The following is a 15,636-nucleotide window of genomic DNA, read 5'->3' as shown; positions in this document are numbered from 1 at the left end:
TGGTGTGAAATTTTAATAGCGTAATTTTTTTTTGGTTAATTAGTTACCACCAACAAAAACCGATTTTCACTGGAGGGCTCTTAGGAGGCCTGCCTTATAAAATAGAGCTATCTTTTAAGGTGGCCTCCTAAGAGCTCGCCAGCGAAAATCAGTTATCGCTAGCAGCTCATGACATGGAATCTGCCAATACATTTTTACAAGCGTTTGTTTCATTGGTCCATCAGTAAAAATAAAAGGGGAACACCACAAAAATCGTTTTAGTAGTTAATTCAAAGTATTTTAATTTACTTCCATTTTCCTTCTTTGTTTGAATTTTACAATAAGTCTACTAAATTTCTAATTCAATATTGAAGCTTTTATGTTTTTATAGAATTGCAAATTTCATATCAAATTAAGGAAACATTGATACTTTCCTTATTACAGTATAATAATTTCCTTTGATAGAATTTATATAGCAATAAATGGTGTTGTGCAAGTCAGCCTTCGCCTTTTATATTTTAGTCCTCAAATTCTGTAGATCTATATATAGATCCAAAATTTACACTAAACACCCTTAAAATCAGAAACTATTATAAAATAGCACCTTTGACCAAATCCAAAATCCCCCACTTCACCTCACCACCAGCGACTCTCCTTCCTCCTCTCGTTGCCGGTGGCTCATCACCTCCTCCGACGAGATGATGACCACCCACAGCATCCTCCTTTGGTTAGCTCTCTTCATTCTCCTCCCAGCTGCTCACTCATCCCTCGCGGCTAGTGAGCTTCGGGCTGGTCCGACGGTGAGCTCGTAGCGGACCTGGCGACGTCGGCGTCCCACTCCTCTCCCTTATCTGGTCTCCCCTCCTCGAGTTAGCGAGCTTCTCCGGTGGAAATCAAGCGATGCGACAGCGGGTCGAAGCGGCAACAAACTCAGCACCGCGTGCGCGTGGATGGCCATGAGCTCGGGACGGATCTGGTGACATCAGCACCTCCTCCTCGCCAGCGTGGGAAAGGAGCTCAAGGCAAAGCTGACGGCGTCGACAGCGATGGTGCAGGCGACGAGCTCAGGGTGGATCTAGCAGCTCAGCATCGATGGTGCCTCCTCCTCGCCGGCGGGGGAGACTGGAGACGGGTTCTGCACCCGCCGCCACCAACGTCGCTTCCTCGCCAGTGCTGGCGTTGCCCTATCGTCCTCATCGACGCCGGCAAGCCCCTCCCCTCTCCGGCAGTGTCTTCCTCTCTCTCCCCCCACTCTTCGAGTCCCACTCTCTGCGCGTTTTTTTCTGACAAAACTGATGAGACTCTTTGTACCTGGAGAGGACGCGACTATGTGAGAACCCCATGAAAACATGGTCCCCACCCTCTTCTCTCCTCCACGCAAGCCATTCGCCTATGTGGATTGACGAGGCCAAACGTCATGTAGATACATTGTGAAGGCCCTAACAAAGAATATAAAGAAAAAATATATATTTGTCGGAATTTTGTTTTTATTTTTATGGTGAAAACATAACAAATTTTCTAGATGAGACTTTGCATATATGTGTAATGCTATTTTCAGATTTTTTTGGTAAAATTTATTATTTAATATTTATGGAGCGTGAACAAGTTTGTGTGTATAAGACACAATCTTTTAGTATGGAAGGTTTTGTGTGTTTTATGTTACGGAAGTACGGAACCAAGACTGCAAGTTCTTATTGAGAAAGGAAGAAAGGAGGATGCAAAACGTCCCCACAAATACCCCCGCCGACCGGTTTCCTCCTCCCCTGACAAGCAACGCCATGTCGCTCCACAGCCTCAAAGAAACCCTCCAGTCTTCCTCCTTTTCACAGCCCCAATCCGAGTCCCAACCCCGATCACCTCCTCCTCTCCTCGCCAGGAGGCCCCCAAAAACGTCCCTCTCGCAGCAGCTCCTCCGCCTTGATGCCTCCTCCTCCTCTTCCTCCTTTTCCGTCTCGCCGCCACCGCCCCCTCGCACTTCCCCGACCTCGGATGCGGCGGCGGATGATGCGCCGCCGCTGCCAGAGGAGGAGGACGAGGTCCCCTGCATCCGCCCCCGCGCTTCCCTTCCGCCAGCGGCCGCCCTCGACTCCCGCGGGCCCTACGAACCGCTTGTTCTCTCGCCGCCTGGAGAGCGCCCCGTCGTCCAGGTAAAATCTATGCTGCCGCCTCCCTCTTGGCTACTACTGTTCGATGTTCCGGTCCACAGTTCTTGGCGAGTGGCGACTGGTCAGGTTCTCGCACCGTGATAGGTTGTGACCAATGTTTTGCACCTGCCATGCCTTTTTTTTTTTTGGGTGATTGATAGCATGTTGAATAATAGGAGGAGAGATTACAGCATAACCTGATGATTGTATTGAGCCTCAGGGCTGGGGCAGGTGTGTATAGTACAAGAGATAAGGAAGACAATACAAATCAATCATATCCTAATATCCCTTTAACTACCATATAACAGATGTGGCTTCCCTTTCCCTCCTAATATCCCTTCCCTCTGTTCACTTTAGTCCCTCCTTCAACAGAATTTTACTCGCTTTAGCCTCTCTTTTATTTTTAGTTAGAGTAATTTTTTAGTTATTACAAGCACATTCACTTTGCTGTGCTTTCCTCTGTTTTGTTTGGTACAGGTACCCTCCTCGATAAATTGCAGGCTACTTGTGCATCAGAGGGATGGTGTAAGATTCTTATACAATCTGTATAGAAACAACCATGGCGGTGTGCTTGGAGATGACATGTGAGGTTTGGAAGTTATTTTGTTACAGTATAAGTACACTGCTAAATAACTTGTACTCTTGTATGATATAATCTCCTGATTGTGGCTGAACTGAAATGAAACTATACAATATCCAAAACAATACATATCTCTTTCTATCCATGTGAAAACATTGTGGTTGATAGGTTTGTGGGCTTAAATCGTCAAATTCAATGAAACTTGGTAATATTACTCACAACCAGGAGATTATATCATACAAGGGATTTTTTTTCTTAAAAAGATTTTGTAAGTGACTTATTACTATTGCTTTATTAAAGTCTAAACTCCGACATGATAACTAGTTTTTTTTTAAGTTTATTTAAAGTTTTACAAAACTGTGACAGGGAAATTGTAGTTAGTTTGACAAGTATCTTAAAATTATAGTCTTTAAAAGATAATACATGTATTGCATATGTCCTGATGTTCCTAAACTTCTATGTAATAACCATGCACATAGTTTGCATGGTTTATATTATTTTGTGAAAAATTAATAACTAAACCATTCCCACTGTATGTAGCTTTAATCCGTTGGCGGTTTACTTCGTGGTCTTATTCTGTTCTTATCATCAGATTTATATACATAGTTTGCTCATATTCTGCATGATGGGTAAGCATGTGGATGATTGACAGGTACTTGCACCGGCATCACATAAGCATACCCTGTAGGTCTGTTGGGAAAAAAAAATCTCAGGGTCGATAGCCAAGCTTGAGCATTTTATTTTTGGGGAGCTTTTTTCTACTCACCTATTATTAAATCTCAAACCGAAAACATAATAATGAGATTTTTCAACACAACATTTAAATTTGATGGACTTCTGAGTTCTGACTCCCTTGTTTCTCATGTTTTTTTTTTTCTGATTTAGGGGTTTGGGAAAGACTATCCAAACAATTGCTTTCTTATCAGCTGTTATTGGAAAAGATAATGACCACGGTGATCAATTAGTGGAAGGAAGAAAGATTGCCCCTATACTCATCCTCTGCCCCACATCAGTAATTCGAAACTGGGAAAATGAATTTGCAGAGTGGGCAAGATGTTCTGTTGCTGTCTATCATGGCCCAAATCGTGACCTGGTTCTTCAAAAGGTTGAAACTCAAAGACTAGAGATAGTTATTACCAGTTTTGACACTTTTAGGATTCATGGCAAGATTTTGTGTGGCATCTCGTGGGACCTTGTGGTTGTTGATGAGGCACACCGGCTGAAGAATGAAAAATCAAAGTTATATACAGCTTGCTTGGAAATTACTACTCGAAAGCGGTTTGGTCTCACAGGAACCATAATGCAAAACAAAATAATGGAATTATTTAATCTGTTTGACTGGATTGTACCTGGTTGCTTGGGGGATCGAGAACACTTTCGAGTATATTATGACGAGCCTTTAAAACATGGCCAGAGGTTCAGTGCTTCTGAGAGATTTGTACAAGTTGCTGATAAGCGCAAGAAGCACCTTGTTTCAGTTCTTAGCAAATTTCTGTTGAGAAGAACAAAGGAAGAGACCATTGGGCATCTCATGCTTGGAAAGGAGGATAATATTGTTTTCTGCAGAATGAGTGACGTTCAAAAGCGCGTTTACAGAAGAATGCTGCAACAGCCTGACGTGCAAATCCTTATAAACAAGGATCTCCCATGTAGCTGTGGAAGTCCTTTGACTCAGGTGGAATGCTGCAAGACTACTGAACCACATGGCATTATCTGGTCTTATCTTCACAGAGACAATCCAGAGGGTTGTTCTCTGTGCCCCTTCTGTCTTGTTCTTCCTTGCCTTGGGAAGCTTCAGCAGGTTATTTCATATTCTTAAAATATTTTGGAAAGATTTATGTTTTTTTAATAATTCCCCACTAATTTTCCATAGATCAGTAACCATCTGGAGCTGATAAAGCCAAACCTGAAAGACGAAATTGAGAAGCAGAAGAAAGATGCTGAGCTTGCGGCTGCTGTCTTTGACACAGATATTGAATTAGTTGGTGGAGGTGCTAAAAGTGAAAACTTCATGGGTCTCAGTGATGCAGAACATTGTGGAAAGATGCGTGCGTTGGAAAGACTATTGTCATTATGGACTCTGCAGGGTGACAAAATTCTTCTTTTCAGCTATTCAGTCAGGTGAGTGGTTATCCCCAATGTGTCCAATGCTTCAGTAAGCATGAAGATCAAAGCAAGAATAACATATCTCACAAGTCAGAAAATTTCTTTGTTTTAAACCATATTTGATGTTGAACAAAAAACTCTTATTGATGTACGACCTTGGAATTGATTGTTACTAAATGTTCATAAAATATCATTACTTACTATAGTGGGTATAATTTCTCACAAGCCCATCATGCTCCAGTTTTTGCTGAAGTTGTGGTTTATATACCTTTGACAGTATAGAGCGTTAAATCATTGAATAGATGTAAACTTCCTTCTACTTGCCTTTCTTTAAATACACTTTTAGGGAATGTGATTAGACAGGTTACACTGAACACAAACTAAACCTATTTATTTAGACCTGAAAGTAAGTTAAAACAAAACTTGCTTGTATTGAATAGCTTATTTTTCTCTTAAGCATCTATCTTAGTTCTTGTTCACTGCGTTTGCTTCTTGGAACATTTCTTGACAGTACTTGCGATTTAGATATGCTGCTTGATGTTATATCTTCTGCATGTGTAATCACTTGTTCATGCATAAATTGACAACCAGGATGCTTGACATACTAGAGAAATTTCTTATACGGAAGGGTTACTGCTTTTCTCGCTTTGATGGAACGACTCCCATGAATGCACGCCAATTACTAATTGATGAGTTCAATAGATGCCCAAGCAAACAGGTAACTTCCTGTTGATGTGCATTTCAGTACTCGCTGCCAAAAGAACTTTTTAGATTAGCATCGTCAAATGGTGAATTGCTTTTCTACAGGTTTTCCTTATATCTACACGGGCAGGAAATTTAGGTGTCAACCTGGTCAGTGCTAATCGTGTGGTGATTTTTGACCCAAGTTGGAACCCTGCGCAAGACTTGCAAGCGCAAGACAGGTCATTTCGATTTGGACAGAGGCGGCATGTCACTGTATTTCGCCTACTTGGTGCTGGTTCCCTTGAAGAGCTTATTTATTCTCGACAAATATATAAGCAACAGCTTTCCAATATTGCGGTCTCTGGAAAAATAGAAAAACGTTACTTTGAAGGAGTGCAGGTAATGTTGTAAAACTAATGCATTTTGATGAAATTGGATTGATTGTTTCAATTACTTGAAGGGTGGTACAATTGTGGACCATCCTAATATGATTCCCTTTTCCTGTTCTAAAATCATTTCCCTGAATTACCTAGTCATTTAGGTCCTTATATTTTTTCCATTTCCCAAAATACGTGTTTCTCCCATGCTTGTATTTGGACTGATTATTACAATCATAACATTCATATTTTATTCAGAAAATTATTGTATTTCGACCATTTGATTATGCAGTTTAATATACTCACCAGAGAATTTAGAGTTTGTAAGTTGATGCAAACTACCTGGATGATGTATTGTTAACAAACAAGCGTAGACATTGTGTAATCCACATGATACTGATATTAATATTTGTTGTTAAGAGTAGCATTTTAGCAGAATCAAACACGTGACACATGAACTGCCTTGCACTATTCCTACATTGTTGCATACATCACCATATGTTAATGTACTTCCTATTTTGGTTCCTAGCTTAGCAGTCATAGGCATAAGAGAATGGTTGCACTCATAATACACATACAGCACTTAAGGTAGATTCATTATTTTCTGTTGCAGTGTCCTATGGCACCTGAATAGTAAAATGAAGTGTCACTACATGTATTAAATCTAGGCAATGCTGCCTTTTTTAACTAGATAGTTTTCTCACCTTACCTCATGACTTTCCAAATTCTGTGTTAACATGAATACTTTTTTTTAGAATAAGGCATCTATCAATTCGCTAGATTACATTTCGACAGTTCAGAAGTCATGAAGTTATGCGTCACTCTCTTGAAGTTTCTTAGTCATTTACCAGCACATATACCTTTCACGTTTTAAGAATAATCACACTTGGCTTTGGTGCTTTGTTTATATAAATTGTATAATTATATGATTTTAGGATGACAAAAAATTTCAAGGTGAGCTCTTTGGGATATGCAATCTGTTTCGCGACTTGTCTGATAAGCTTTTCACCAGTGAGATCATTGAAATGCATGGAGAACATGGGAAGGGTAATACAGCTGAAACAATAGGAATTCGAGAAATAGTTGATACAAATATATTTGGTACGCAAGATCAAATGAAATCCTCAATGACAGCAATACATAACGAGAACAAGAATTTGTACCATTGTGGTAAGTTCTACTGTCAGTCTGAATATTTCTAATTTAATTTTCTTGATTTTGGACCTTAAATGCTTTATGAAAAGTTTCAATTTCAAAATGACCAATAATATACTATTACTATTACTATTATGGGAAACTGAATAATATACTAGTGGCTGAATAGTTAATTGTTTGATTAAATTTTAATTTCAAATACTGACTCTAAATATTTTGCATTGTTGTGCATTCAATTTTTGTAACATTCATATGTTTGTATCGATTTATTTAGCCCTGCTGTTCATCCTATTCTAGTTTATGTTCACTGTCTGCCCTAAGTTCTCTTCATACATTTTGAAGAAAAGTTTATGTCCCATATCCCATAGAGCTCAAATGACACTAACATTTGTAGATTGATATGGTTTTGCAACATTATATATCTATAATCCTATGAACAGAAAAATATCTGGTCTGTGAAATGCAATATAGAATAACTTACGTTCTGAATAAAATAGAGGAAATTAGTAATTATATTTGTATCAATCTCATCTTACAAGAATATTGAAAATCATTCCCCCCCCCCCCCCCCCACCACCACCAACTCTACTTTCTTAAGGAAAAAAAGTGTGGGGGTAAAAGGGTTCACATGAAACTATCAGTTCGCTAACTTTAGGATGTGTATTGACAGGGGGGGCCTGACCTATAATAAGAATAAAGTTTCAGTTCTATGAAAAAAAAATAAAACAATCAATTATTATTGCATATTTCTGAAATGTCCAGTTAAATTTACAGCAAACGGATAGTTCTGACAAAACAGTAGCAGTTTGAAATTTAGTCTAAAATAAATAAACACTTGGTCAAGTATGCAAGTCTTTGACATCTTGATCTATGTAGGATTCTGTTATTAGTTGCTACGTTTACTGTTTTCAGTAAAAACTGATTTGTCAATTGCAAAAAACTCATATTGACTAAGATTGAAACCCGAAAGTTGCTTGCTAAGTTGTCTACCAGAATATCTCCCCTCTGTCTACGTATTGGTGCATTGATTTTTTCTTGTAACAAATTCTGTTCCCTACAAACAGGAATAGTTTATGCTCACCGAAATGAAGATGTTGTAAACACGAGGACAAATGAAGCAAGCAACTGTGCAGAAGATAAAACTGTCCCAAGGCACTTAGAGGAGCTGCAAAGTAAGAAGAATGAAACAATGCATACAATTAAGGCAAAATCTTACTCACTGGTGCAGAAAAAGAAGGAATTCAGCCGAATTGCATCTTTCATGGGTATGAACGACCTTGAGTTTAGTAAGTGGTTGCTGTCTGTCTCGCCTTTGCAACGACATGAAGTATTGGACCGCTACAGGAATGCAAAGTAAGCCATAGGGAGTATGGATAATGCTTCCCTCATATAGATAGCCCTTTCCTGCTCCACCGATGTTTTCCTTCTATTCTCCTGTTCTGCCCCATCCACTCTTTCTCTGGCTTGGCACAGGCTATCAGAAGGGGAGGAACCTTTCATGTTCAGATCATCTTATTTCCTTCTTTTCTTTTTCTTCATTTGTTGCATTTGTAAGGTAAGATCAGACCCGTAGTGGTTTGTCTTTTGGGTTTGACATAAATCGCTGTTTCTCCTGCTGGTTCTCTGGATTTGGGCGCTTGTATCTTTGTTGGTCGGCTGAGTAAAGCTTTTAGAGTTACCACGGAGTTCTGAGTGCATCTCAAACAGAAAGAAGCTGTGCTGGTTAGTGGTTACAATGTACAAATGATACGAGAATAGCAGGTCATGTATGATGCATGCAAATAATTCACCCGTTATCCGACTTTTCCCGAGACAATATTGTAGCTGATCGCCAGCGGCACACCAAGGTCTGGCGTTGTGGCAATGTTGTAACAGAGAGTGCAGGCTGTTAATACATCCATTGATTATGCATCTAGCTCACGACCTCACGTTACTCATCAGTATTTTTCACCTCAAAATTTTTATGGGACTATTCGCCCTGCACATGGACGCGCTTGCAAGACAACTTGTTCATAATATGTTCCTTCTTGGTACAACCTTCGTTCTAAACTATAACAATTTTTAGCCTTTAAAATTTATCCTAAAATATATTTTTTTAACTTTTATTATTTTCTCAACCAATCATAACCTTTCATCATTCAAATTCTTCGCTTTCTCTTTTTTTAAACCAATTACAATATTCTTTTAAATAATTTGATCTACTTTTTTAACACCAGTGTGTAAACCTAAAATCTCTTATATTCTACAATGAAGGTACTACTTATATACTAATAAAAAGATTGCAAAGATTCTACCTGGACCATCCATTTGATCTTATAATTCGATTTAATATCCATGCTAGAACAAGTGAAAACAAATACATTAATCAAATTGATTCATGTAATCGGCGAATCCAAGGGTATAGAATGGACGTGACTATACAGCTAGTGGTAGCTGATTTGTCTCTAAACCAGCTACCACTCCATCTATTAGAGACACTATTCACATATACTTCAAATACAATTTTCTCTTAAACTACTCATTCGATCTATGATCCGATTATACCGTTGTGTTTGTAACAATTAGATCTTTATAACAAGATCCCACATGATTATATTTTGATGAAAAATTATAAATTACTTTTATAATATATCTAAATTACTTTTAGATTTCACTAAATTACTTCCTAGACATATGAAAGTAAATTCAATAAAGCCTAAAAGTAATTTATATATATTATAGAAATAACTTATAACAAAAAGAAAGTAACTTTAATGAATACCCTTTTTCATTGGACGTGACTACACAGCTAAAAATAAAAGGAAAAAAACAATCGATGATTAAACAGATTTATAGAGTTATTTTTAACCATGCAAAAGTTACTTCCAATTAACATTGAAGTTACTTTTAAAAATTGTTAAACTTACGTGTGTTGATATATGCTGATTAAATTTTATTTCTAGATAAAGTCATATTTTTATCTCTACAACGAATTTACTTATAATATCGTGACAAAGTTACTTCCGTTTTGTTTTAAGTTACTTTTATAATATATGTTAATTACTTTTAGACTCTATTGAATTTACTTTTATATATCTAAGAAGTAATTTAGTCAAATCTAAAAGTAACTTATTTATATATATAATAAAAGTAACTTACTATATAATAAAAGTAATTTACAAATATAAATATTTTTTCATCGTAATATAATCATGTAAGATCTTGTTGTGAAGATTTAATTGTAACGAACACAATGATGTAATCGGATTGTAGATCGGATAAGTAATTTGAGAGAAAACTTTGTTTGAAGAAGAAAATAACATACATGTGATGTAGTAGACTTCTTAAAAAAAAATGCATGCATGTAGTACGTTACAGTAGATTTCTCCACACGTTCCGACGTCGCTGGTTAAGGCAAAAACGAGAGACCTCTCCAAATATATTTTATGGTATAGAATAGCTATTCTATTCCCCCCTCCCTCCCAAGGGCCAAACCCACCTTCCCTCCTTTCTAAGGGCTCAAAACCCACCTGCCATCTCAGTCAAAGGTCGGTCAAAGCATCCCCACGTTGGTCAAATCCCGGTCAAACCACCTACTAACTCCCCCCACCACCCACCTCTTCTCAGCTCTTATCTCGCAAAACGGTGCAATAACACGACGACCACTGTGCAGTAACACTTTGTCTTACGTACAGTAACAATATTCAAATTTAGTTGAAATATAATCATGACGGATCTACTTTTAATAAGCACTTTTTTCCTATCATCATGGTGCAAACAATTAAAAAAAATCATACATCACGTGAGAGATATTGTTCTTCAAAGCTTGACTTTTTTGGAATTTGGCTCTCTACAAGTAGTAGTACTATAGCATTATTATTACTCATTACTACTATCTGTTGTGCGTTACTACAATCCCATCACGATATTACTGTAAGTCTATACCTAATTAAAAAATACGCAAGGCTTCCACTAAAAAATTTCGTCCATATTCCTTTTTTTCTTTTTCTTTCTTCTTTCTTTTCCGTTTTCTTCCATCCGTCCATCTTCCCTTTTTTTTTCTTTTCTGTTTTCTTCCATCCGTCTTTTTTGCGCCGGTTTTTCTTTTTCCCTACTCTAATTAATTGCAAAAATCGATTCCCCACTACTTCATCATTTTCCCCATAATTTTCTCTTTCAACTCTGTTTTAATTCAATGGATTTAATCTATATTTAAAAGTCACCGTTTTTGTCATGGGTTTTGTGGATTCGCTCTGATTTTTATAAAAACGGAAAGAACAGATCGATTGTATAAAAGCAATCAACCAATTTTGTAAGATCGAGAAAGATTTCGATCGGAATTGATGGGAGGACCGTTTCTGGCATTGTATGGACATGAGATGTTTTCACCGTTTTCCGGAGGTTGAAGATGGTAGTCAGCTATGCGAGCTGTAACTACAACTCCTCTTGTGGGTTAGGTCAAATAGAAGCAGGCCATGCGTCTTACTGCAATTTTTGAATAGTGTTACTCCATAAACATCTGGTAACGTGTACCTGCCATGCAGTAACACTTCCACTTTGTGCAGTAACAAGTATATTTAGCATGTGAATCTATATTTTTTTATTCCTGGTTTACTACAATTTCACCACAGTGTTATTGCCAAAGGTGCAGTAACGTTCTATATGTTCTACATTAACAAAGTGTTTTAGTACATTTCTTGGATAGTGTTACCGCATAAACATGCGGTAATGTGTAACTGTCATGTGAACATGTATCCGCCGTGCAGTAACACATTTATTTTTGTGCAGTAACAAGTATATGGTTAGCATCTGAGACTTTTAACCCAAATATTTTTGTTTCAATTCCTGATTTACTGCAATTCACTACAATATTACTGTCAAATGTGCAGTAACGTTATATACATACAGTAACACTATATTGGAGTGATGAGACTGGTTTTCTTGAGAAGAGAGGGGAAGAACTGTTTCTTTGAGGAGGAGAGTGCGTAGATGCATTTTGAAGTTTAACCCTCCACATGCAGTAACACTATAGCATCGTAGTGGAAACTGTTTTAAAAAACAATACATATCTTGTGAGATATTGCTTTTCAAATATTGGTATTTTAAACTTTAACCCTCCACATGCAATAACAGAATGTGTAATTTGTAGTAGCAAGGGCATATACATGCAGTAACATGGTTTTACCAAATGTATAAAATTATTCAAAACACTCCTACATCAATCAGACCTCGCTCAAAGCCACCTACAAACTTTACCTATAGCCCACCTATTCAATTTTCATATTGTAAAAATGACATAGTAAAACTACAATTACTGTGCAGTAACATGGCTACTTGGAAGTGGTAACATGTACCTATCATGTAGTAACACTTCTACTTTTGTGCAGTAACAACTATATATGGTTAGCATGTGAGGCTTTAACCTATATATTTTTGTTTCATTTTCTAGTTTATTTGTAGATTTCACTAGTGGTAGAGAGATGAAGGCTAGGGCAAGAAGAAAGGAGAGAGAGGGAAAAACACTACTACGAAAATCATCTTTCGTGGCGGCCATTTTAGATTTTCCCTGGTGGAAATTGCAGCTGCCACAAAGCAAAGGCCAGAGAAAATATCAATCTTCGCTAGCGGTTATCGGCCGCCCACAAAAATCGATTTTCACTGGCGGCTGTGTTATACCGGCCGCCAGCGATAATTAATTTTGAGACAAAAAACAACCATATGCAGCTGTCCTCCAGCCACCAGCAAAAACCCCTCTCCCTCTCCAGCCTCCAGCATCCCAAATCCACATCCCCAAATCTCAAATCTATAACAATTCAAATCCACATCAAATCCAATCATCCAACCTTAAGAGAACACTACATCAATTTCTCACTTCATTCTCAACAAACAAACATCACTACATGCATGTATGAAACATCAATACAAACATAAAACGGAGAAATTCATCAAAATCGTCGTCGCTCGCCTGCCATCGCCGTCACGGCGGCCGCTGCCCCCTCCCTCCGGCTAGATCTGGGAGAGGGAGAGGGAAGGGAGGAGGAGACCCTCCGGTCGTCGTCACCAGTCGCCGTGGTTGTCGTTGTCATCATGCTCCAGCCCATCGTCGTCGTCGTGGTGGTGGTCGCCGTCGTCGTCGTGGCCCGGCCCGTCGTTGTCGTGGTACGACGGCGGCGGATCCGGCCTCCCCGCGGCCCGGCGGCGGCGGATACCACCTCCCTGCGGCTCGGCGGCGGCGGATCCGGCCTCCCCCGCCCGCGCCCGAGAGCTGTCGCCCCGCCGCGCCTGAGCGCCACCGCCCGCCGCACCCGAGTGCCGCCGCCCCGCCGCGCCCAAGCGCCGTCGCAAGGTCCGCCTGTCGTCGCTGCCGCGGCGGCCGCCGCCCCCTCCCTCTGGCTAGATCTGGGAGAGGGAGAGGGACTGAGGGAGGGGATGGGAGGGGAGGGGAGAGAGGTGAGGTTTAGATGAGAAAGAGATAGAGAGGAGAGATGAATGCAGTAGATGGGTGGGTGAAATTGCTTTTAAATGCGTGGGTGGGTGATGCTGTGAAGGAATCGATCTGTGAGCTGTGCTTTTCGCTGGCAGATCCTTTTTTCGCTAGTGGATCTCTTTAGTAGCCGCTAGCGCAAAAGCTTATTTTTGATGGTGGACATTTAAGAGGTCCGCCTCGAAAAATATAGTGTTTTTATGGCGGACCTCTTAATATGGTCGCTGGCGGCCAGTGACCCCCCACCCCCCGATTTTCTACGTTGGCGGTTTTTTCTTGTAGCCGCCATGAAAAATATTTTCCAAACGCTATGAAAAATCATTTTTCTAGTAGTGAAAGAGACATACACATGCAACTAGAGCGAGAGGTGTTACTCACATAGATGGGGATGCAAGTCATAGTTAATACATGACTTGAGAGTTATTCTAATAAGATGTGATTATAAACAATACAGTGGACAAACCATTGTACATAGTTGATGCTGTTACTATACGCTATGTATATAGTTACTACTCCCTCCGTCCCAAAATATAATAACTTTTAGCTTTCAGAATTTGTCCAAAATATAACTACTTCTCCATCAACATTCTCTTCTCAACCAATCACAACCCTCCACGTGGCATGTGTGCGACTTAGAGAAGTCGCGCGTACACGCTAATTAGCAAAACCGATCAACACTAGCCCTTGGATCAACGGGTAATGGGCGAAGGTGCAAAAAAAAACTTGATGTAACATTAAAAAAATCGTTAAGATAAAGGAAGTTTTATTTATCTCAAAGCTCTTTATTATTTCACCCGAGGTACCGTACCTCGCTTTATTTATTGATTACATACATTACCCAACATACAAATCTTTATAGCAGACACAATATATGTTTATTTTCATTACATGACTTTATTTGTGTAGTACACAAGTACTGCACATAAAGCTTTTATTGATCTAATATTAAGGAATTAATAGTCTTGAAATGTCACGACCAGTCACACACTCACAGGTGAGCCGTGAAGCCGGTCTTCTTGTCGTAGAACCTGTCCCAAACCATGACGCCTCCGAAGTTGGGCTGCTTGTTGATGAACTGCAGCAGGTTGTTGAGGGCCTCCGGCGGCATGTAGGCGTCCTTGTCCACGTCCGGCGAGGCCACGACGCCGATCAGGACACGGCTCTGCGGGTACGTCTTTGCCCACTTCTCGAACGACTGCCTCCTGGACCATGCCGGGCACCGGCCGTCGCTGAACATCTTGACGTGGATGCGGTGGAAGAGCCCCGTCGCCAGCGCCTCGTCCAGCCGGTGGTCCGGGTAGCCGCACCGCGTCGTCGCCGTCACCATCACGCCGACCGTGGCGCGGTAGTCCTTGTTGTGGTCGTAGAGCATCTTGGCCAGCTCGTTGTAGTGCTCCCTCGCGCCCTGGTCGATGAAGAAGTCGATGCCGTTCACGTTGGCGTCGCCGAACGGGCGGTAGACGCCGTTGCGGCGGCCGCCGAGGTAGGAGTACCAGAGGTGGTCGTGCAGATCGACGGCCGCCTGGGAGGACGGGAGGGAGTACTCGCCGCCCTGGCCGCCGATGGCGAGGAGGATGAGTTTACCCTTGGACTGGCAGTACTTGATGTCGGGGCCGACGGCGGAGACCTGGTGGCCGGAGATGTCGAGCTTGTAGGTGCCCGGGATGTAGCCGAAGGCGCTGAGGAAGGAGATGATGACGGTGGTATAGCGGCCGGCGTCGCACGCCTCCCTGAGGGAGCCCTCGTCCTTGTTCCGGCCCCAGATGATCACGGTGTCGCCGGTGTTCTGGGACGTCGCCGACACGGCGGCGAGGCCGGCGGACAGTAGTACTGCCAAGGAGAGAAGTGCCGCGAGGCGTCGAAGCGCCATTGTTGATATGTTGGTCGAATCGATCTTACGATGGAGCTACTGATCGAGGTGTGAAGGATACGAACGTGGATGCATGGATATATATAGCGATCGATCGCGCGCGCTGGACGGACATACGTGTCGTCTTATGTTGTGTGCGCGCGGCGGGCGCCGTGGGCGTGCAGGCATAAGTCCAAAGATAACGACGAAGCTAGCTAGGCCTTCACCTTCACGCTTCACCACCAGTAGCTGGTGTGTTACAGCTAACGTGCGCAAGTAAGAAACCACGAGTGCGAAAC

The 15,636-nt window shown here is 40.9% G+C and overlaps 2 protein-coding genes across 2 annotated transcripts; one reads left to right on the top strand and one right to left on the bottom strand.

Annotated features, from left to right (window-relative positions):
• The first annotated feature begins 1,722 nt into the window (after positions 1–1,722).
• On the top strand, positions 1,723–9,091 carry LOC127774074 (switch 2). The gene is made up of 8 exons (XM_052300345.1): positions 1,723–2,126; positions 2,601–2,707; positions 3,589–4,504; positions 4,577–4,824; positions 5,401–5,527; positions 5,617–5,892; positions 6,806–7,040; positions 8,090–9,091. Exons 1-8 carry the CDS (start codon positions 1,758–1,760, stop codon positions 8,380–8,382), a joined length of 2,571 nt encoding a protein of 856 aa, XP_052156305.1. The 5' UTR covers positions 1,723–1,757; the 3' UTR covers positions 8,383–9,091.
• A 5,158-nt stretch (positions 9,092–14,249) lies between these two features.
• LOC127774589 (xylanase inhibitor protein XIP) lies at positions 14,250–15,423 on the bottom strand. The gene has a single exon (XM_052300858.1). The coding sequence runs from the start codon at positions 15,356–15,358 to the stop codon at positions 14,477–14,479; it is 882 nt and encodes a 293-aa protein (XP_052156818.1). The 5' UTR covers positions 15,359–15,423; the 3' UTR covers positions 14,250–14,476.
• Positions 15,424–15,636: the final 213 nt, after the last annotated feature.

The sequence above is a fragment of the Oryza glaberrima genome, chromosome 5 (genome assembly GCF_000147395.1).
Source record: "Oryza glaberrima chromosome 5, OglaRS2, whole genome shotgun sequence".
Classification (NCBI taxonomy): Eukaryota; Viridiplantae; Streptophyta; class Magnoliopsida; order Poales; family Poaceae; genus Oryza; species Oryza glaberrima.
The sequence above is the reverse complement of the archived record's forward strand: the minus strand, read 5'-3'. Positions and strand labels throughout refer to the sequence as shown.